Raw genomic sequence first — 21,828 nt, 5'->3', positions numbered from 1 at the left:
TTTACTAAAAATCCACGACAAGTTTGAATTTTAATTACCTAGATCTCTAGGTCAAGATCAGAGGTCAAGTTTTCTGAATAAATGCAATAACTTGAACAGGAAGTCCCCTAGGATTTTGGTCCCATAGGTGTATCTACTAAAAACCTTGTACGAGCTTGAATCCCTTTAACTTTGACCTCAAGCTCATAGGTCGGAGTTAAAGTTACCTGAAAATCTTGTGAATACGATAACTTGAGAACAACTTGATGTAGGATTTTGAGGCTTTGTGTTGGTAGCACTACAGATCATTTACTTTAAATCACTCGTTTTATCTTAGCATATCTGTACATGAGGATCTTTACATTTGAAAAATTCTGGTGACAGTTTTTTCTCCCATACTGGCAGCAGTACCCTGTTAGATTCCTAAAAATCATCTTGTTACTGTGCCTGCAGCCACTGTTCAATGAAGACCTGGGGGAACCTTTCACCATCCTCCACAGCGTCTCACACGTCCAGGCTGGCGTTCACAGCATGGAGGTTCTGCTGCTCCGTGTCCAGAAAGACCCGGAGGAAACCAAAGGAAGTGGATACTCAGTGTCTCTCGAGTGGATCACAGTCGCCAACACTGCAGGACAAGGTGGGTGGTGTGATGATTGACTGAGTATGATAATCGAGCATGAAGTAAGATAAGACCAGTGTGTCATAAATGATTAGTATATCAGTTTCAAGCCTGTGATTTAATTTTAATTTCCTTCCCTCCTTTTTTTCTGTTTACAGTGTTTCAGTAGAAAACTGAAACCCTTCTTAATTAAACCGTAATAGCGTATTAGTCATGTTCTTCCTTTAATGGACTTTAAATATTATGTCCCAGATGAGATTAGTGCACTCTGAAGCAAACATTGGCAAGAAAGATTTTCATTAAAGTCCTTGGTGCTTGCCGAGAAAGAATACCACCGTGACTGATGAGTCAAATATTGTGTAGAAAAAAACAACAGCCTTTCGAGAGTCCCTTCTTCATTTTGTTGGATTTAAAGATGCATCCCTTTGCTTAATATTTTACTGCTTATTTAGTATCTCATTGTTTGACTAAACCTAATTTTGCTAATGCTAATCAAGGCTATTTGGTGTGGGCTAGGAACATGGCCAAATGGGGACTTGGAGTGGCACCAGCCCCTCAAACATATGACTGGTGGCCCACAAAATAATAACACCAATCCAAAGGGAAAGTCTAAAATTCCTTTTCTGGGAAAAAGCACAGGAAAAAGCCATCTTTTGTGAAGTGTCACTTTTCATGTAATAAAACAGTCGTTCCCAAAGTCAAGAGTGTTGCTGTCCACTTAAAACCAGAAATTCCCATGGTGCCCACCCAAGCTTAACTCTTCCCTCTAATCAGTATACAAGAGAAACTGATGGATTTCCGTGAAAATGTTTTTAAAAAACATAAACCCCATACACTGTTGGCTATTAAATTGCTAATGCTACCCAGTCATTTGCAAAGTGTTAAGGCCAATGTGTGACCGACCTGCCACCGGGACACAAACATCAATACAAGAGCATTGAGGGTAATATCACAAACTAACCACCTCCTATTGCCACTTTTAAATTCATTTTTAGATACATAAATACATTTATATAAATATGTAACTTTACGTACTTGTGTGTAGTTCCGAGGTGAATTTCTTTTGTTACAGCGGTCCACTTGCAGTACCCTCACGGCCCACCAGGTGGCCACGTCCAACACTTTGGGAATCACTGTAATAAAACATGTGTAAGGGCACAAAATCATATCATCAAACTCATGCCCAGGTTTTTCTGAGCCAAACTTTTAACGCTGTCTTTATGATTTATAAATAAGAGATTATAAAATTGTTTATTGATACCTCATTTTTGATGTTTTAGCATTTCCCCTCTCATCTTAAACTAATTTTATGCTAAAATATAATAGCGCTAAATGCATAGTTTAAAAAAATTGTTTATTTTGTAGAAATGTAAAAGATTCATGAATTAAAATCAAGAGGTAATACTGATAAAGCCTTCTCACTATGACAGTTACTTTATTAACATATATATGCATATATTAATAAAAATGCCACCAGATGTAAATATTAAAATATTAAAGTGAGTATATGTTTTTCATTTATTAGTTATTCATGATTTCTTCACTGAGTGATAATCTGTGCTGCTCACACTACAAACCCAAGCCTGGAAGCTGCCCAGTAGAATCACTGGAGCAGTAGAAAGGTCTTACTGAAGGGCAGCGTGGCGGATGATGTTAATGTAGAATAGCTAGGAGCTGCTTTTTCACTTTTCACACAGATTTATTTTTCCTGTTGGCTTAGCAAATGGACTGCCTTCTTGTCACAAGGTCTCCTTTTTATATTCTGCAGATAAACAGCTGCAGGTTCCAGCTTTTTGAATCTGAAGCTCAGTCAGTTGTCCATGAAAGAGAGATTTCAATTTAGTCATTCAAACTGGTAATTTTGAGATGATATAGTATAAACGCTACATTTGAAATGAACTTTTAACTTAAAAAATATAAGTATAAACTTTCAGACTGATCATAAAGCTTACACTTAAAAGTTTCAACACATCCTTGTATCCTCGCACCAAGATGCAGTTACTGAGTAAATGGAAAAAAAAATGCATTATCCTTAAGATGACATCATTATCCATTAAAACAAACCACCAATAGGGAAAGGAACCATGATACAGTTGCTTTGCTTGACTATCAGGTTGCAGGCACATTCTTTATCTTTTGAAAAGCTAATACCTTGCACAAAATACCTACAGAAGTAAACAATCCCCTCTAATATAAGTGGCTTGAGCACGCTCTGTAATGACTGCTGGGAGTTCTGTACATGCAGTGCTTCTTGACATGAGATGTTTTTCTACTCCTCCTGGTCTCCGTCTGAGTTTAGAAAAGATTACTTTACACAGGGATCACTGTGTCCTTTGATTTCCACACGCAGGTCAGGAGAAAAAGTATGAGGTGAAGAAGAGGAGGGTCCTCAGGGGGAAGTCGGTGCCTCACTATGCAGCGTTGGAGCCCAAAGGGAAGGGACTGATGCTGGCATCAGAGAAGCCATTCGTTTTTACACATGTGGATGGTAGACCTGTGGAACAGCCCGAGCCAGAGCCCATGGAGGTGGAGAAGACAGGTGGGTAAAAGGTGCCGCTGGGAAGTCTGCCAGCGAGCAGCTTGAGTAATGTTACTCAGCGCCTGCTGTTATAACATTAAATGCACAAGTAGCAGCCTTTGTTTCAGGCTCTAAGGGTGCTTATTTAACCCCTGTAATGTCCTCGGGATTTCCATACACCTGTTGCCCTACATCCTGGCAAAAATGACCCCAGGACAGCACAAGGGTTAAAATCAAGTAAAGTAGCTTTGACTGTCATTTCAACAATATCATAGCAATAATCATCTTTGTTGCAAGTATGCGTACACACACAAGGAATTAGGCCCTTTTTTCTCCTTTGTTTTCAATGTACTTAACACAACAGACTAATAAATATGGATGGATACCACATATACAGTACATACAGGGGAACAAAGACTATATACAGCAGCTTTAGTTTAGCAGCAGGTATAGTGGATGTTTTAGTAAAGGCAATATATGAGTGATATAAGTGTTCATCAGAGCGACGGCCTGTGGAAAAAGAATCCAATCGAGGTTTATTATATAGGTAACATACAGATAATACAGTACATCTTGAAATTAAAAAACATTCCTCCAGGAGCACACGGTGCGATATATAAGGCTACACAGAATATTAAAAATACCAATATATAATTAAAATATAATACAGAGTACAAATACTTAGTGGAGTCTATGTGTGTGTGTGTGTCTGTGCAGTTTTGTTGCCAGTCTATTTCCTGAGTATTGAGCTGTCTGATGACTTGAGGGAACAAACCGTTACACAGTCTGGCAGTGAGGGCCTGAATATTTTGGTACCTCTTGCCACATAGCAGGAGGGTAAAAGTTTGTGTGAGGGGTACGTGGGGTCATCCACAATGCTGGTGGGTTTTTCAAATGCAGTTTGTGTGGAAAAATAAACGTGTGTGATGAAGGGAAGAGAGCCTCAGATGATCTTCTCAGCTGTTCTCACTGTGCACTGCAGGGTGCTTTGAGATCTGTTGCTGTGCAGTTTCCATACTAGTGATGCAGCTGCTCAGGAACCTCTCGACAGGCCTGGGGGCGCAGGAGATGGACTTCGCTCAGCCTTTGCAGGAGAGACGCTCTTGGTCCTTCTTGGCTATTAAGCTGGTGTTTTTGACAGGTGAACACTGCGGAATTTTGTGGTCTTTACAATATTTCTGGCAGAGAGTGGATACCCCTGATCTTCTAAAGTCAACAATCGTCTCTTCTGTTTTGTTCAGCAGTCCGTTCGCTGTTGTACCTCGTCTCTGTACGCTGATTCGTCATTATTGCCGATAAGACTCACCACGGCCTGAGAGCTGATCAGAATGGACTTACATTTGCAGCCAGCTTAATTGGCCATTCAAAGAACTGTAATTCAATACTGCAGTAGTTGGCTCCTGACTGCCGTATTGGCTTCATTTCATATTCATCTTTTTTATTCCTCAGAGGTTTCTGCTTTAGACTGCATTCTTATAGCTATGTGTATCTAATAAAGCTAAGTATAATGCTCCTTTTTAGTTTTTTAGTGTTTGCATTTGAACTGTCAGAATAAGAAAAATACAAACTTTATCTCATGAAGTTAACTTTCCAAAATAAATCCTAATTAATAAAAACAAGTTCATCTTCTTCAAGGAGTGTTGAGATGCAAGAAACCCAAATCAGCAGTAATAGTGCATACCTGTGTTGAGCTGTTGTATATACAATGCTTTAGAAGTGCATGTAATTTTAACTCTTGGCAAGGAACAGAAGTCCTGTTTCAGTTTTTTTCTGTCCTTACCACAGTGCCGCCGCTCATTTCTGACCCTGGTGATCTCTGTCAACAGTTTGTGCAGAGTGCAGACCTAATATAGGAAAAGTCACGTTGTCCTCATCAGAATCTTTGACTCGGTGCTGCTCAGGCTTGAGACTGTGAGAAAACACTTAAAAATAATGTGACACGGCTTGTCATTTATCCTATTTATAGTCATGTATTTTTATTATGATTATTTTTTGTCTCAAAAATTCTGTCTGAAACTGACCTGAAAGTCAAGCTGTCTGCGAATCTGTTAAAACGGTGACAGAAAGTGAAATAAAAGATCCGAGTGGCATTCCCGCCTTCCACCATGAGACGTGCGACTGCCACCCCTCCCACCTTTTCTGTAATTGGACTGTTTCTGGTTAAGATTCATTACGCGGTTGCTTTTGCTTGTCACGTCGACTCCTTTCGCTCATTACCTTTCCGAGCTGCTGGTTGAATGCGCATACCGACTCGTTCACTTGTCGCCATAGAAACGTCTGAGCGGGCGACAGAATATTCCCAATCAGACTGAGGTCTCTGTCAGGTCAGGTGATCTGTGTCTGTGTACACAGATGTGTTTCCAGGCCATTTATTCCTGTTGCACAGGACCTGTGAGACGCCTTCAGCATATTCTCTCAGTCTCGCTGACGAGCTTTGACTAAAATGTTCAGTTAATTCAGCAGTGAGAGGGATTTTTTTTTTCCCTTTTTTGGATGACTTGCTGTAGGCCTGCAGCATACTAGTCATGAATAATTTTATTAGATAGTTAAGTAATGGAATGACTTAATTAATAATGCCGAAAATAAACCCTGTCTGCACAATGCTCCACAGTTAGAGACTCTTTAACTCTGACTCAGGGGCTGCATGTTCTCACATTTTAGACAGTGGAAAAAAGTTATTTGGTGTACAGAATCCACTCACTTTTAAATTATTATAAAAATTACCTGTTAGTTATTTCTAATTGATTAAAGGGGCAGTGCAGCATTTTATTTTTAATCCTGGTTACTAAAGTAACATTGGAGTCGTGATTTTTGCCTCATATCAGTGCTCAATTCAGCTCAAACTGGTTTCTTGACAATGAATTTGATGTACTCGAATAGCGTCCACAGTCACCAGATCTCAATCCAGTACAAGCACCTTTGAGATGTGATGGGACATGAGGATCACATCATGGATGCGCAGCCAGATCTGAAGTAACTTTATGACGCTATCATGTCAGTGTGGCTCCAAATCTCTGAGGAATCTTTCCAGTACCTTGTTGAATCTGTGCCATCACAAATTAAAAGAGTTCAGAAGGGAAAACAGGGTCCAAGCCAAGGTGTACCTAATAAAGTGTCCGTGACTGTGGAATTTCTGCATTTTGCATAATGTGGCTTAAATTCAATCATCACTAAAATATTTTCTTTTTTTATATTTCATGTGAGGGAGCCAATTAAGACAAGTCGAGTGGTTAAAGGTGTCATTGATATTTAAAGTGTTTTGATTGATTCTCGACATTGGCTCAGGAACATGCTGCTCTCTGCCTTTCAGCGAAAGTGTAAATTAAACAAGTAAAGATGAAAAGGCAGCGAAATGTTCTTTTAATGTTATTAGAAAAGCTTGAAAGGTCATGAAAAGTAGGAACATTTCCCGTATCGATTTGAAAGCCCTCTAACATTTGCTGGAATGTCATGGAAAACTCGGGCTGGTTTCAAGAAGAACAGTAGGCTACGTAAACGTATCTGTGTCTTTAGAAAGACAGAGGATAACGGTCGTACAGGTGAGAAATGGGGAGAGAGACAAAGACAGGTTCAAGGAGAGCAGTGAGATTATTGAATATGTAACGTCTGATGTCACACAGGCCGATATGGAGGTGAGCCTGGACTTTACGATGATGGATAAAGTCAGCCTAACATTTGATCCCTTCAATATGACATCATACAGAGTCAAGAATAGAGAAAACTTTGAAACTAAGTATTTACAGGGCTTATTTGTGCACATTATTTGAAATTTTGACCATCTTTTGTATGAGAATCCATCATATATAGACAGAAAATAAGGAAGCTCATAATCGATCCACTTTACAGCAAAAAAACATTGAACTAAACATTCGTATCCATCTTGGCCCTTTTCTTGTTTTTAAACTCTGTTATACTCACAGCCTCTAAACAAGCAGACAAACAGCTACCTTCTCCTTCAAAAGATATATTAAAAAAACCCACAACATGACCCAGAGAGGGCAAAGTGCATGTTGATGGTGCCGAAGCAGAGTAATGGCAGCTTTTCAGGCAATCCTTTTATCAGCACTCTTACTTTCTCCTTTCGAAGAAAAGGTAATGGATTAGATGTCAAGAGAGGAGACATGTTCAAAGAGGCTTGTAAGTGACGAGAGAGGGAGCAGAAAAGATAGAAGTGACTTGGTGCTGTGTTAAGGAGACGAGATGTGGGTATAGAAAAAGTATATAGATGACAGAGAATATGTTCAAACAAGTGGGAGGAAACGATTATTCCGATACAAGGACACCAAAAACCTTGAGTTCAGTCATTTATAGTGATGCATAGGCGCACAAAACTGGATTATTTTAAACTTCAGCTGACTGAGTTCCAACACAGATAAACAAAAAAGATCAACACTGAGCAAAGAAGATTGGGGAAAATGAAATGGAAGATTTGGCAACCCTCCTCCTGCCTTGTTAGTTTCTTTGTTGACAACAAAAGGTGATAATGAACAACTCATAGTTTCTCACATCTACGCCAAATATGGAGCAGGTCTGTTGGTTTGATGCTGCATAGTTGGAACAATTTAATTGCTCAGGCTTTGGCAATAATCAGCGTATGTTGTTTATGATGGCTGTTATAGATGAGAAGGTTGGTACAGAGATGTTTGCGCATCAATTACATGATTTCGCTCATGCTAATCTTGCTTTTTTGTTTCATTTAAACATGTTTATTGTTATTTGGTAGTTCTAAGAGTTGCTTACAGGTGTGAGTGTTTTAATTTAATTGTTATGATAATAAAACACTTACACCTCATGTTTTAGAAACTGCAGCTTGAGAAAAATCATGCGGTTCTAATCGTAATTAAATTAAGGACAAAGTGGGGTTAAAGGGAATAGTCGAAAACCTCACTCTCACCTTCAAGATCTTCTTCCAGTGCACCTCTGGACTTTTAGATCGCTGCCTGGAAGTCTTGTTCTGTCCCTGATGCAGACTGGATCTCCTTCAGCTTGTCAAACTAATGATTCTTTAACTTGCTTTTCAGTTTTGGAAATTAGGTAAAATGTCTTGGAGGCAAATTTGTTGATATTTTGTGGATCTGATTGAACTCCACCAGCCATTATAGACAGCTCTGCATTGACAGTCTCATTGTGGGGGATAGATTCACTGTGTACATCACTGTAAATGACTCACATAACCCTGGACTTAGTTCTCAACTTCAGGCTTAAAAAGCAGGCTTCAAATGAAAACTTCTGGTCGTGGGTGTGTACCCAACCCTCATTATTAGAGATGGTCCCCCACTTGAAATTGTGCTCATTTTGAAGCAAAAGCAATTTTTTATCTTCTGTTTAAGTTTATAAAAGTCTAAAGTTAGAACAGGTGTTTAAGCACCAAGAAAAAATTAAATACAAACACTATACAGGCAAAAGTGTGAGGCTTCAAATTTTTTATTATTAACAGTACTAGGGAAAATATAACAGTATGACATCGTTAAAACTAACTCTCTGAAGCATTTGTTTGTGGTAGCTAGATGTCAGGTGCCAAGGAGTCAGTTTACTGGAAAGGAGAGATGAAAAAAGATGAAAAAATTATGTTCTACTTCATATATTTTCATTCATTTCTTTGTACTTTAATCTTTACTTTTGTGTAAATATCGGATCATTTAATTTTTTCCAGTCAGTCAAACAGATTAATTACATGGTTGAATGAGGTCAGTAATGAATGAAACTCCCAACAATTCATTTGAAACGTGGCGAGAGACACCAAGTACACTATGCTTGTTTGTAAGCTCAACTCAGAATTATTAAGAGTGTTGTATGTTTTTCAAGTGAAGTCTTTAATATTAAATGTAACTAGCAAGTGTAGCTGCAAATTTAGTGGATTAAAAACTGCATTATTTCTCGCCCACATCGAGTGGAGATAAAATAGATGCAGGAAAGAAAGTGAAGATAAAATAATAAAATAAAATAATTTGGTTGGAAACAAAATGATCTGCATGAAATGATGAGAGAGATAGAAGAGCACAGATAGAGGACTGTTAGGGATTCAGAAGGGCAGAGCATGAGTAAGGAGGAAGTGAGAGCAGTGTTGGTCAAGTTACTTGAAAAAAGTAATCAGTAACTAATTACGATTACTTCCCCCAAAAAGTAATCCGGTTACTCTGATTTTATTTGACCTGTCGAGGCCGCCTGTACTTTCAGAATTCAAACATTTTCCTGAGCACACTGAAAGTATTTTAAAGCATCAAACCTTCTTATATTTCTGAACCAGGACCACTCAGCTGCTCTTAAATGTCCCACCATCCAGGTTCAGTACTAGAGGGCTTTTACTGTTTTAGCTCCTGTGCTCAGTAACTCTAATGCCCATTACCGTCAGGTCAGCTTTGCCTGTCCCGTATTTTAAAAAATATTTTTAAGAACCTGCCTTTATAGACTTATGTTTCTTTCCTCGTCTTTTGCAGAGCATGTGGTTTCAGTAAAGACTTTTGAGGTGCTGTTTTAAGAAGCGCTCTAAAAATACCTGCGATAAACAATGATCAGTTTGACTAGAAGCAGTATTTCCTTTAGTTTTCTCACTTTTATTCATATTTTGCCAAACTAATTTGGTAATAGCCACAAAATTTAATTGGATGTGGGTAATTTCTTAGTTTTCTCAGTAAGTGAAATGAGGTTGGCTGTGTGAGTGATCAGGTTGCTGTACTTTGCTGCTTTTTAAATACCTGGCAGCTGCATTACAGAAAAGTGGAAACCTTTCACCTGAGGTAACAGACAAAACAGGATAAAAGCTGCAGCCTGAAAGAAAATATTGCGTAAATCTCCTGTTGGATCAGCAACAGATGAAAAGGACTCAAAGGGACTTTTATTTTAGAAATAAAGTCTTGAAAACGGCATTCAAGCACAAGGCTGCAAACAGATTTATGACGGGATTGTTTGTGCCATTTATGATTATGTTCTCGGAAGCCAAAGTCATTTTATCAAGCATCTGTGAACTTTTAGAGGAGAATCTAAAGAACAACATGATGCCTGCTGTTCATCTATTCTACAACTAGGCTTTTAACAAACATTGCCTCTTTATGACTTACACTTTATTCAGAGTACATCTGTTCTGAACATTACTGCCGATGCTGGTTACGCTCCCCGTGACGACTCGTGTTATGTTTCATTATAGCATACCACACAGCACAGGCGTCGTCATAGCTGAAGGAAAGGGAAGATTTGATGTGTGCTGAGTCAGAGGCAGCAGAAAGTTGGCTCGTGGGGAATGGTGAGAACAGGCTGGAGCGGAAACGTGGTCGTCATGTTTGTGAAAAAAGCCTTCAAAGAAAGCAGTTCGGTGCCTCAGCTTCCTCATATTACCATAATGTACATAACGCTCTAATTATAATTGACTCCTTTTACTTGTCGCGTAAATACTCTAATTGAAATTGAAAAATAAATCTGGATCTGTATTAAAATACGCTATTAGTGCTAATGGATAATCATTTGATTTATGTGGCAGGCTCTTTCATTCGAGTAAGAGCAGCGTTTCATTGATAAAAGCTTGTATTAGCATAGCAATACTGAGGCATTAAAGAAATCACGAGTCAGCATCTGGCTTGAAACCATATCAAAGCTGCTAGCTTGGCAAGTGAACGTTGCACTAAATTTAAGTGAATTACTTTATTGCATTTCATTGTCACTGGAAAACAAATGCTTCCAACCTAGAAGGAGTAACCCTCGTAGAATCCAGGCTTGAAAAAGTCGGTTCCTTTGGTTACAAGCAGGGAGGAACAGACACGGATGTAAAAGTGAGAATGGGCAAACCAAGAGCTGCATTCTTACAGCTGGAGAACATCTGGAACTCAATAATTCCACTGTGGAATCAGTGTTTCTCTACAGTGCAAAATCTTGGAGGGTATGTAAAGATAAGATACGTACCTTTATCAACAGCTGCCTAAGGAAAATTTTAACCTCCTAGGACCTGGGTCCACATATGTGGACATCACATTTTGGGTTGTCTAGACCAAAATACTAAATTTTGCTCTATAAGGGCCTGATATCCACTTGTTCTTATTTTTCTCAGAAAGAAAATTCAGGTAAAAAAACACAACATAATTCTTTGTTTTTACATTCATCAGGTTCCAAACAACCCAAATAGCAAAGAGAAATTAAAAATGCATGCCATGGAAGAGTTTGGGTCTTAGGAGGTTAAAGATCTACTGGCATAACAACATCTTCAGTTAAGACTAGGGGGGAAAAGTGAAGCAACTATCTGTAGAAGAAGAGATAAGAAGATGGAGATGGATAAGAGATACGGTGAGGAAACCAGGCCACTGGACCACCAGATGTGGTTTTGTGGAATCTGCAAGGGAGGAGGAGCAAAAGAAGCAGGCCAAAGATTACACTGCAAAGAGATAAATATGAGGCCTGTTTTACGGATGACAGTCGCAGGAATGTCGCTGTAATTTAGTTCTTCCTCCATCATTTATGATAAATATGGTAAAATTCTTTCCTTCATGTGATCCGTTTATATAAAATCACTCTGAGGCTGTTGAGGGTAGCTGTTCTGTTAAAACACTACACATACAGAGGACAGAAAACTACGTTTTCTGTGTTGATTCTCCAAAGCCACATACTGGTTTATACTCTTACTTTGTAATTTTAGGGGTAATAGGGTAGATGTTTGGCAAAATTGAACTGTAACACAGGAGTGTGGACTTCTGTGCAACTGATTCTGTCTTGTTAATTATGACTTGTTATTTAAAGAGTCTCCTTTTGAATTTCTGCTAGATCATGATGTTAAAATAATGCCAAAAACATCTGCTTTTATAAGTAAAGAATCTAATAAGGGATGCATACAGTCATGTGAAAACTCTTGACAGCTCTGTAATAAATTGAGTATGCCCCACAATTCAGTAGTTAGGGCTGCTAAAGGGAGTCAGTTAGTGCTGCTACTAACTTAAAGTAATTGTTCCTGCAAGCTTTGTTGATGAGGAATTTTGGTCCACTCTTCTTTACAACATTGCTTCAGTTCATTGAGGTTTTCGGAGTCACGGTTCAGCCACAGCAGTCGCATGGACGCCAGCCAGTTCAGCGGCTTCATTCTTTTGTTTTTTAGCCATCATGGTGTGAATTTGCTGTTGTGCTTGAGCTCATTGTCATGTTGCATGACCCATTTTAGACCAAATTATATCTTTTCTATTTTATTAATCTAAACGATTATAGAATACTTATGTATATCTGTCCATATATACTCTGTCTCCTCCTTAACAGGTGGATCAGTCTAAACAAAAAACAATGATGGACAGCAATTATTAAAATCTATATGTTTTTAAAAAAGATTTATTATTTTAAAAAATTGCCCAACTATCAATAGCCCACTAGTTCATTATAAAAAATGGTCGTTCAAAACTTTCTGTTGATCCACCAGTTGATTCATTTACATTTTTTGTTTGTGGCCGATGTTTTGTCCCAACATAGCAGAACGTAACATGCAAAACAACTTTTTTGTTGTAGTATAATTTCGTTTTCCTGTTAATAATGCAAAAGTTGAAGGGTTTTTTGTTGTTGTTGCATAAACTAAACGTTGAAATAATTAGAAAATAAATAGATGCTTGTTTGGTTTACTCATCTCACTTGAAATTTGTAGGTTTTAATAATTCAATACATTAAAATTCAGCATACGAATTGCCTTAATAGCTTCGCTGTGAGCTCATTCGTGGTCATCCCCACTTGCGCTATGATGATCCATTTATTTTAATGGTCTCCTATCTGCAGTTGACTGAATATTCAAAAGTAATTTCCTTCAATGTCTGCACTCTATCAGATCTTTTATGTATGACTCAGAGACAGCTGGCTCAGGACGATCATTAACTTCAGCACCACACATTTCTTTCCCCTTTGAATTCAGATCCCATTTACTTTTGGCAGCAGACGACCGAGGACGTCACGCTGTGTGTGCGCATGCCCGAGGGTATCACCAAAGAGGGGGTGCAGTTCAGGCTGACGGCAGACAACATGACCATTGGAGTTCAGGGTTTCCCTCCACTGCTGGAAGGCCAGCTGTTTGCATCTGTAGACCCTGAGGCCAGCGCCTGGATCATCAAAAATGACAAAAGGTTTGCAGTCTGAAATGTGGAGTGTTGATGAAGTTGGATTATTATTTTTCTTCATTATGTTTTGGAGTTGAAATCATAGGATAAAAACAGTACCGTAACACGGCGCTATTTCCATCGTTGTTCCTCTGCTCGCCATTTCCCCGCCTCTCTACAACATATTAGTTAACTTCTGTTCACTTCACCATCATTCAATTAAAAACTGCCACAGACTCATGAAGGTGTCACTTGGCAATGAAAAAGGTTAGAATACCTACATGCTCTAATAAAAATAAAATGATAAGTAATACAATATATAGTGGCATCAATACTTTTTCCCACCTCTGCAGTAGATTACAGAAATATCTCACATACTATATATAACCTGCACACAATAAATCTCTGCACAGTCGTCATCTTCATGAATGAAATATTGAATGTGTACAAGATTAATGCAGCACTCTGGGGATTTGAGAAGCCTGAAACATGTTATGAGTTTGGATGTTGAGTCAGAAACTCTAACCACCCGGGGATCGGTGAATTAAGAATGAATGAATTAAGCTTTTAAAAATTGATTGATTAAATTTTTTTTGCTTTAGAAAGAAAGAATTTAATTCCTTAAATTGTTCCTGCCACTTATTTAATATTAAACGTGTTAATGGTGTTTAAATCAAATGTGTTTATGTGCCAATATAAACATCAGAGAGAGAGAGGCAGCATTTCATTGGTGAATTTTGTCTTGAGAGTCAATATATTTATAAACATTATTAACAGGATTGATTCATTATAGGTTTTTATAGTTAGCGCCTCAGCACGTGTATATGCTTTTAAAGCATACTAATACCATATACTTACCAACTACTTTATTAGGTATACCTGTTCAACTGCTCATTAATGCAAATGTCTTATCAGCCAATCAAATGACAGCACTCATTACATTTAGGCTTACAGAAATCGTCAAGACGATTTACTGAAGTTGAAACTGAGCATCAGGGTGGGGAAGAAAGGTGAGTTAAGTGACTTTGAGCAGGGCATGGTGCCAGAGGGTTTGCCTGCATATTTCACACACTGCTGAGATGGGTTTTTGCTGCACGACCATTTCCAGGGTTTACAGAGAATAGTGTGCAAAATAAAAAAATAGCCAGTGAGCAGCAGTGCTCTGGGAGAAAATGCCTTATTTATGCCAGAGGTCAGAGGAAAATGGCTAGTCTGCCTCAAGTTGACAGGAAAGCAACAGTAACTCATATAACTGCTCGTTACAACCAAAGTGTGCAGAGAACATGGAGGAACTGACAGCGCATTGCGCCTTGAAGCAGATGGGCTACAACAGCAGAAGACCACACCAGGTGCCACAACTGTCTCATAAGAACAAAGAACTGAGGCTATATTTCACATTTCCCAAAATTTTATAGAAGACAATTTTTTTAATGCTAGGGTCAGGCCCAGCGTGTATATTATATATTGTGATTTTAGCTATTGGTGGAGAATATACTTAATCTACTGAGCAGCATGGTGTAGCACAGCGGTCCCCAACCTTTTTTGCGCCATGGACCGGTTTAATGTGAGACAATATTTTCACAGATTGGCCTTTAAGGTGTCGCGAATAATTACAACAAAATAAAATGATACGACCAAGACAAAAACTGTGGTGTTTTGTAAATATAATAATGAACATGAATTCACTGGGTAATTGTGTAAATTTATTAGCAGCGTCCATTGAGAGTAACATCCTCCTCTCTGCCCCTTAATATTCTCTGGTCGCTATGGTAACGCGTAAATATTTCTTTCAAAATAAGACACACAACTACAACACGGGAAAAGACCCAACGATAAAAACCCTGAAAACCATAAATTTCACACCCAAGCCTCAACTCTCGCGGTCTGGTACCAGAGCGGTCTGTGGCCTGGGAGTTGGGGACCGCTGGTGTAGTACACAATAAAGAAATTCAGGACTGGAAAAGTTATTTGTCATGATGATGTCTGGAAACATAATATATTTTGTTTATTATGGTTATAAGTCTCAATTCAGTGTATGATGTTTCATTTTTGCGCTATTTTATATATATATATTTTAAAGAAGAATAAGATGTTAAATGTTATGAAACCAACTGAAACTTTCAGTGTTACATAAGTTCAGTCTGCTTTGAAGGCTACAAGTGAACAGATGAAACCAAAGAGAAAAACTCCCTTTGTCATAAACTGCTCTGCAGTATCATAGTGTGACACCAGCATAGATGAGTGAAATGTACAATAATGCAATTTTCTTCTTTCTCACACTTCTGGGGCTGCCATTGGCCCAAAAGCACCACTTTGAGATCCTGGGGTATAACATATATAACAAATGTAACATAAACATGATCTAATCCATGTATTGCATAGAAAATTGTCTTTCAGTTGCTTTTTGGGCTTTATTTTCAGTTTTCTTTATACAACACTGAATCACATTATGTGGGATTTTTTTGACAGTGTTTAGCAGACTCACTGAGTGTTATTATATCTTCGGTGACCCCGCTAGCTGTGCTTTCAGGGTCAGTAGCTCCTGCTTATGTGTTTCAAGGCAAATTGAATTAAATTGAATTGAAATTGCTTCTAGGTAATGAGCCTGGCTTTGAGTTATTCAAGAATATTTATTTATTAATAAATTGGGGCCGCTGGGAAAGAGGCACCTTGAATTGGACAAACTTCTGCATGCAGACCTGTAAGCAGAGCTTTCACAAAAGTGTCGGATACAGAAAGCAGGACTAAACTCAAGCAGGAAGTAGTGAAACGCTGACACTCACTTAAAATATTCTTGGTCAGTGAAGACCTGGGGCCAAGCCTTCCCATCTCTCTTGCAGCAAAATATTCTTCCACCCGCGTGTTACTGTTTGAGTTATGACTGACAGTAAAAAAAAAAAAAAGAAAAGTGACTCCTATCAGTGCAGGAGTACACGATGTCCACATGTTGTCTAGTTTCCCAATTGTCATCCTCAACAAGCGAGCTGGATCACATTTGTTATCTTGATGCCACAAAAGGCTTTACGGAGCTTTTCTCAGAAATCAGACTTCCCATCCATCCATCCATCTTCATCCGCTTTATCCGAGGCTGGGTCGCGGGGGCAGCAGCCTAAGCAAAGAGGCCCAGACCTCCCTCTCCCCAGCCACCTCCTCCAGCTTATCCGGGGGAACACCAAGGCGTTCCCAGGCCAGCCGAGAGATATAATCTCTCCAGCGTGTCCTGGGTCTGGCCTCCTCCCGGTGGGACATGCCTGGAACACCTCACCCAGGAGGCGCCCAGGGGGCATCCTTGTCAGATTCCCGAACCACCTCAGCTGGCTCCTTTCGATGTGGAGCAGCAGCTGCTCTACTCTGAGCCCCTCCCGGATGGCCAAACTTCTCACCCTATCTCTAAGGGAGAGGCCAGCCACCCTTCGGAGGAAGCTCATTTCCGCCGCTTGTATCTGCGATCTCGTTCTTTCGGTCACTACCCACAGCTCGTGGCCATAGGTGAGGGTAGGGACGTAGATCGACCGGTAAATTGAGAGCTTCGCTTTTACACTCAGCTCCCTCTTCACCACGACGGACCCGTGCAGTGTCCGCATTACTGCAGCTGCAGCCCCAATCCGTCTGTCGATCTCCGGCTCCCTTCTCCCATCACTTGCGAACAAGACCCCGAGATACTTGAACTCCTCCGCTTGGGGCAGGAACTCATCCCTGACCCGGAGTGGGCACTCCACCCTTTTCTGGCTGAGAACCATGGCCTCAGATTTGGAGGTGCTGATCCTCATTCCCGTTCCCGTTTAAATTAAACTAATTTAAACTTGACTAAGGGTATTGTAACATCTTCCGTCCATCATTTGACAAACACAAACTTCATCCACTATGATTCAGTCAGTGCTGAATACTTTTCATATAAATTGGCTCTGCTGATCCAGTACTCAATATGAGTTGAGTCACATCCTCTGGTATAAAACCTTTTATTTTTATTACCATCTTTGCTTCCTGTTCCTTCAATACAAGTCCTCCAGTGCTCCATTCAGTGTGAAACCACGTTACACAGTCTATTTCTGATAATCCTTGATAACTTTAAAGGCTCTTGTATCTGAGAGGCAGGGATTATGAATGCATTTGTCTGTCTGTCTTTGTTGTGTCCAGAGAAAAAAACAAAACTAAATCATGGAGGTGAATGTGAGAAGCTATCATTTTATTTTGTATTCTCTAAGCCTGATTATCTCTCAGAGATACATTTTACCATCAGTGTCACTTTCTTTTATTCTGTGTGTGTGAGGTTGGGATGAAGTTCATATCCGGAAGTCCTTCTGAGCTCGGAATATCTTACAGAAATCGCACCTCTGTCGGCAGTGCTGACTGTTGTCCGTAACACTTTATGGTAGACAACAAAATACACAGTTTATTTGTTTCCTGTTTTAAAAAAAATGTAAAATTGTATTTTTGTTTCTTTGCAGACTGAATTTTAATTATTGTATTTAATGCAAATACCTGAAAACACCCCCCCAATTGTTCTTCCATTGTTTCGGTTGAACATTTTCTCAGTACTAGTGTGTTATACGCTTCATAGACAGACAGCTGAGCACCATTTTTCTTCCATGTGCCCTGAAGTGAATTAAGAAGCTGCCTTTTTTGTCTCTTTTATATCTTCTCATCGTTGCCCAAATATAGACTGATTTCATAACATTCAGCAATACAATAGAGTAAGAATGAGACCGGAGTCTGAAGGCCAGAGAGAAGCTGCAGTGTGTGCACACAGATGAACGCTGTAGAAAGTTCACTATTTTTATCAGTAAAATCAGAATAGAGGGAGTGATGTCATTCAGAAAACCGAGGCAGATCTCTTCATGAGGTACATCGTGATATATTACGCTTGGATTCAGTGAGTGAGCAATGATAAAGTGGACCATGGTTAGCAATATCTTACTGAAACCTAGGTCTCTTATATACAGAAAGCATTTAGTTTGCAGGTTTTTCATGTATTGTTGGTAGAAGGCAAAGTGTTGTTGGTCTTCACTTTTGAGTTATGCGGACATTCATGGGTTTTCTTGTTTTGATTATCTTTGCATTATAGTTCTGTATTCTGTATTGTTGAGATTCTGGTCTTTTGTTTTCTTTATGTTCTGGTTGTCTGTGCGTTAAATTACTGGGACGTTGTTTATACCCTCTTTGCATCCCCATTCTCTTCCCTCTGCGTCCATGTTTTGCCTTCTGTCTCTGGTTTCTGCCTTGCCTGCCTCACAGCAGAACCTATCAGATTAAAATTAACCTTCACTTGGCTGAGGTGGCAGCAGTGGTGACATCAGCTGTGAGCAGACGGTCTTCTTGCTTTTCAACTAAACAGCTTCAAACTTGTCTTTAGAGATGCTTATATCCATGTGCAGCCCCCTGCTGGCTGTACCCAGGCAGTGCAAGTCTTTGGGCTGTGCATTGGGATAATTTTGTTAACACAAAGTTTCATGTTGCCTTTGCCGTCCTTGAGCGTGGGGCCATTTGCCAAAAGTAATGTCATGGCTGCTTTGGTGTAGTGTCAGATTGTATGACACCTCCTGACTTTCTATAACGTGGTGTGCACAGCAAGACCATTGTGGAGGCAGTATGCCAGCACAGGGGTGCACATAGGTGGTCCACAGGTGCGCATTCACTGTCAAAATAAAAGACGGGCACCAGATAAGAAGTTGCAAGTTTGCGTACATAAGATTTTCTGGAGGGGGATAGACATTTGTTTAGAACTCTTAAAGATGTCAAAGAAGCTACTTTAAGCAATTACTTGGTGTTCCTCCACCTCCAAAGAAATGTCAGAAGGATTCTGAACCGCAAAAGAAGCGCGTATTCTCGGAAAAGTGGTTGCAGGAGGTGAGCTGGCTGCAAACAGATGATGACCACACAGAGATGTGGTGCAGAATATGCCGCAAAATCCCACTCTAGCGGACAAAAACAGTACCTTTTATATGTACGCAAACGCACGTTGCAACTTCTTATCTGGTGCACGCCTCGAATGCGCACCTGCGGACCACTTATGTGCACCCCAGTGCCAGCAATTCGGCCTCTCTGTGACATATCGCTCCGGGATCATCCCCAAATGATGACGCAGTGAGAGATAACTGCAACAAGAGGAAAACATTTTACTGAAAACCATTAGACTGCAGAAGGAGAATAAATGGTTATAGGCCCAGTCTGGGAAACCGTAATCACAGCTTCCCCACACGCCACCCCTCTGTAGTCAAATGACTGAAAGTTTATTTAGATAAAACTCTTATTTTGTAAACTCTGCTGTCAGTCGGCCTTTAATATTGCTGCTCACAAAGTGGGCTGTAACAACTGACTGTAACAGATTCAATTTATTTGAATCAGTCAGCTAAACTTATGTGAATGTCATAATATCGCATGCTTACAGCCTAATTGCCAGCTTCTGTTACTTCACTGTCTCTGATATATTTAATTAACATTGCATAATGTTGCTGCTGACTGAAAATGATTTGGTTGACGTGCTCATTGAACTGATGATCATCACTGTGTTTTGACACTGTTAAGCTGCATGTTGTGAAATGTGAAACTTTACAATCACTCTGTGCACCATTTATACCAGTGACCGGCGGTAATTTCATTACAAGGAAACATGATTACACACCAACGTAGTTCATTATGCTGCATTTGCTTAAAAGAAAAAAGCACGTAGTACTTTGCAGTGACTGTGGAGCCTCGGTGCTGTGAAAAAGCATTTGCCCCCTTCATTATTATTATTATTATTTCATATTTTTCATACTTTAGAAAAATGTCAATATTAGGCAGAGATAAATGGTAAATGGACTGATTCCTATATAGCACTTTTCTACTCTCCCGGAGTACTCAAAGCGCCCTATACAACATACCACATTCACCCAATCATCGATTAGGGTTTAGGATTAGGGTTAGTATCTTGCCCAAGGATACTTGACATGCAGACTGGAGGAGCCAGGGATAGAACCACAAACCTCCGACCAGTAGATGATCTGCTGTACCTCCTGAGCTACAGCCACCCCAGATAACACAAGTAAATATAAAATGCAGTTTTGAAAAGAGCCATCCATCTATTATCGTCCGCAGGGTATCACAGGGCTAACACATAGAGACCGACAACCATTCACACCTATGGGCAATTTAGAATGATCAGTTAACCTCAACCCACGCATGTGCATGTCACTGGACTGTGGGAGGAAGCCGGAGTACCCAGAGAGAACCAACGCAAATATGGGGAGAACATGCAAACTCCATACAGAAAGGCTCCGGCCAGGTGGTGAAGTCGAACTCGGGACCTTCTTGCTGTTAGGCAACAGTGCTAATCACCGCTCCACGATGCTGCCCGATTTTTAAATAATAATTTCCTTTATTAAGGTGTTTATTATAGATTTTAAGTGTAAATGGACAAAATTGAAACCGAAATGTTTATTTTATTCTTAGTAATAAATAAGTATGCAGAAACAATTTGTGCTGCATTTGATTTTAATACATTAGCTGCTAGAGTTACAAGCTTTTTGTTTGAATTTGATAGTAAACATTAAAGCTTTGTCAAACATATTGGAGAAGTGGCCCAGCTATTGTTTATTATTGATGCTGATCAATCTGCCACTCATTTTCTCTTTCTTTATTATCTAGTCTTGTCAAAAGTTTGAAATAAATCTCTAAAATATTCATCTTGAAATCGTGTAAGAAAAGTAGCAAATGAGAGCAGCCGGACAACTCACCCAAAGCTGGAAATTCCCACCACATGAATTAAATTGCATTAATTGAGTTCCTGGATTAATTATTTCAAAAAACTCAAAATACACCTCAAACTAAGGCTTTATGATGTTGCAGTTATTTTGATTTATTGTAAATTTAGTCTTAATTTCAGTCATTCCATTGAGAGGACAGAGACGATCTTTTTACGAGAAGTAATACTGCAGCTTCTTAATGATATTAGGATAGGAGTTGGTAACATTCCAGTTTTTCTCCTTGATGTATTCTGCAGCACAGCCTCAGACACTTCTTGCTTCAGAGAAAGACGATTCATGTCAAAACTGTTTCTGCCCGTCTCAATCTTTCCAATCCTTTCTATGACCTTTGTCATCTTCAAATTAAAATTAGCCTATTAAGCTGCTACTGATTGGATGTTTACTCATTGATTGCATCATTTTCATCCAAAGTACTATAAATACTCTGCAGGCTCTCAGATAGTTTCTGAAATTGTGGAAGAAGAACTTGCAGCTTAAACCATCTTGTGTAATTTAGAAAATCACTTAGTGAGCTTTCTGAAGCTGCCTGTTTGCACATTATGTGCTTAAATGTAATGCTATTTCATCGACAGCCCTTTTGCTAATGAGTAATACATGTATGATTTGTAATTTTGTATTCTCCGACTCTGTCCTCAGCCTGGAGGTGACCCTGCAGAAGCGTGGTGAGGGGCCCATGTGGCCGGAGCTGGTGATGGGCGACAAGAGAGGGGAGTATGTGATGAGTGATGAGCAGGCCGCCCTCATTCATGACAGACTGACTCACCTTACCTCTGAAGACTTGGTGAGGCTCTCTCTTCACATTACACTGATTAAATCCAGTGCTAAATATAATGAGAAACATCTTTTATCTGTACAACCAATATTCTAAATGACTAGCCCCATCCTGTCCAGTTTCTGTATATTTTTATTATGTATATTTTT

General features: G+C 39.5%; 1 protein-coding gene across 1 annotated transcript in view; it reads left to right on the top strand.

The window, feature by feature from the left end:
* Nucleotides 1-21,828, top strand: part of nudcd1 (NudC domain containing 1) — a 48,317-nt gene that overhangs the window by 7,571 nt on the left and 18,918 nt on the right. The window contains exons 4-7 of the mRNA XM_005739784.2: nt 433-616; nt 2,949-3,137; nt 12,982-13,189; nt 21,544-21,688. Coding sequence (XP_005739841.1) covers nt 433-616; nt 2,949-3,137; nt 12,982-13,189; nt 21,544-21,688 — 726 coding nt within the window. The remainder of the gene's footprint in view (nt 1-432; nt 617-2,948; nt 3,138-12,981; nt 13,190-21,543; nt 21,689-21,828) is intronic.

The sequence above is a fragment of the Pundamilia nyererei genome, unplaced genomic scaffold, assembly GCF_000239375.1.
Source record: "Pundamilia nyererei isolate P.nyererei 1_Seehausen unplaced genomic scaffold, PunNye1.0 scaffold00093, whole genome shotgun sequence".
Classification (NCBI taxonomy): Eukaryota; Metazoa; Chordata; class Actinopteri; order Cichliformes; family Cichlidae; genus Pundamilia; species Pundamilia nyererei.
The sequence above is the reverse complement of the archived record's forward strand: the minus strand, read 5'-3'. Positions and strand labels throughout refer to the sequence as shown.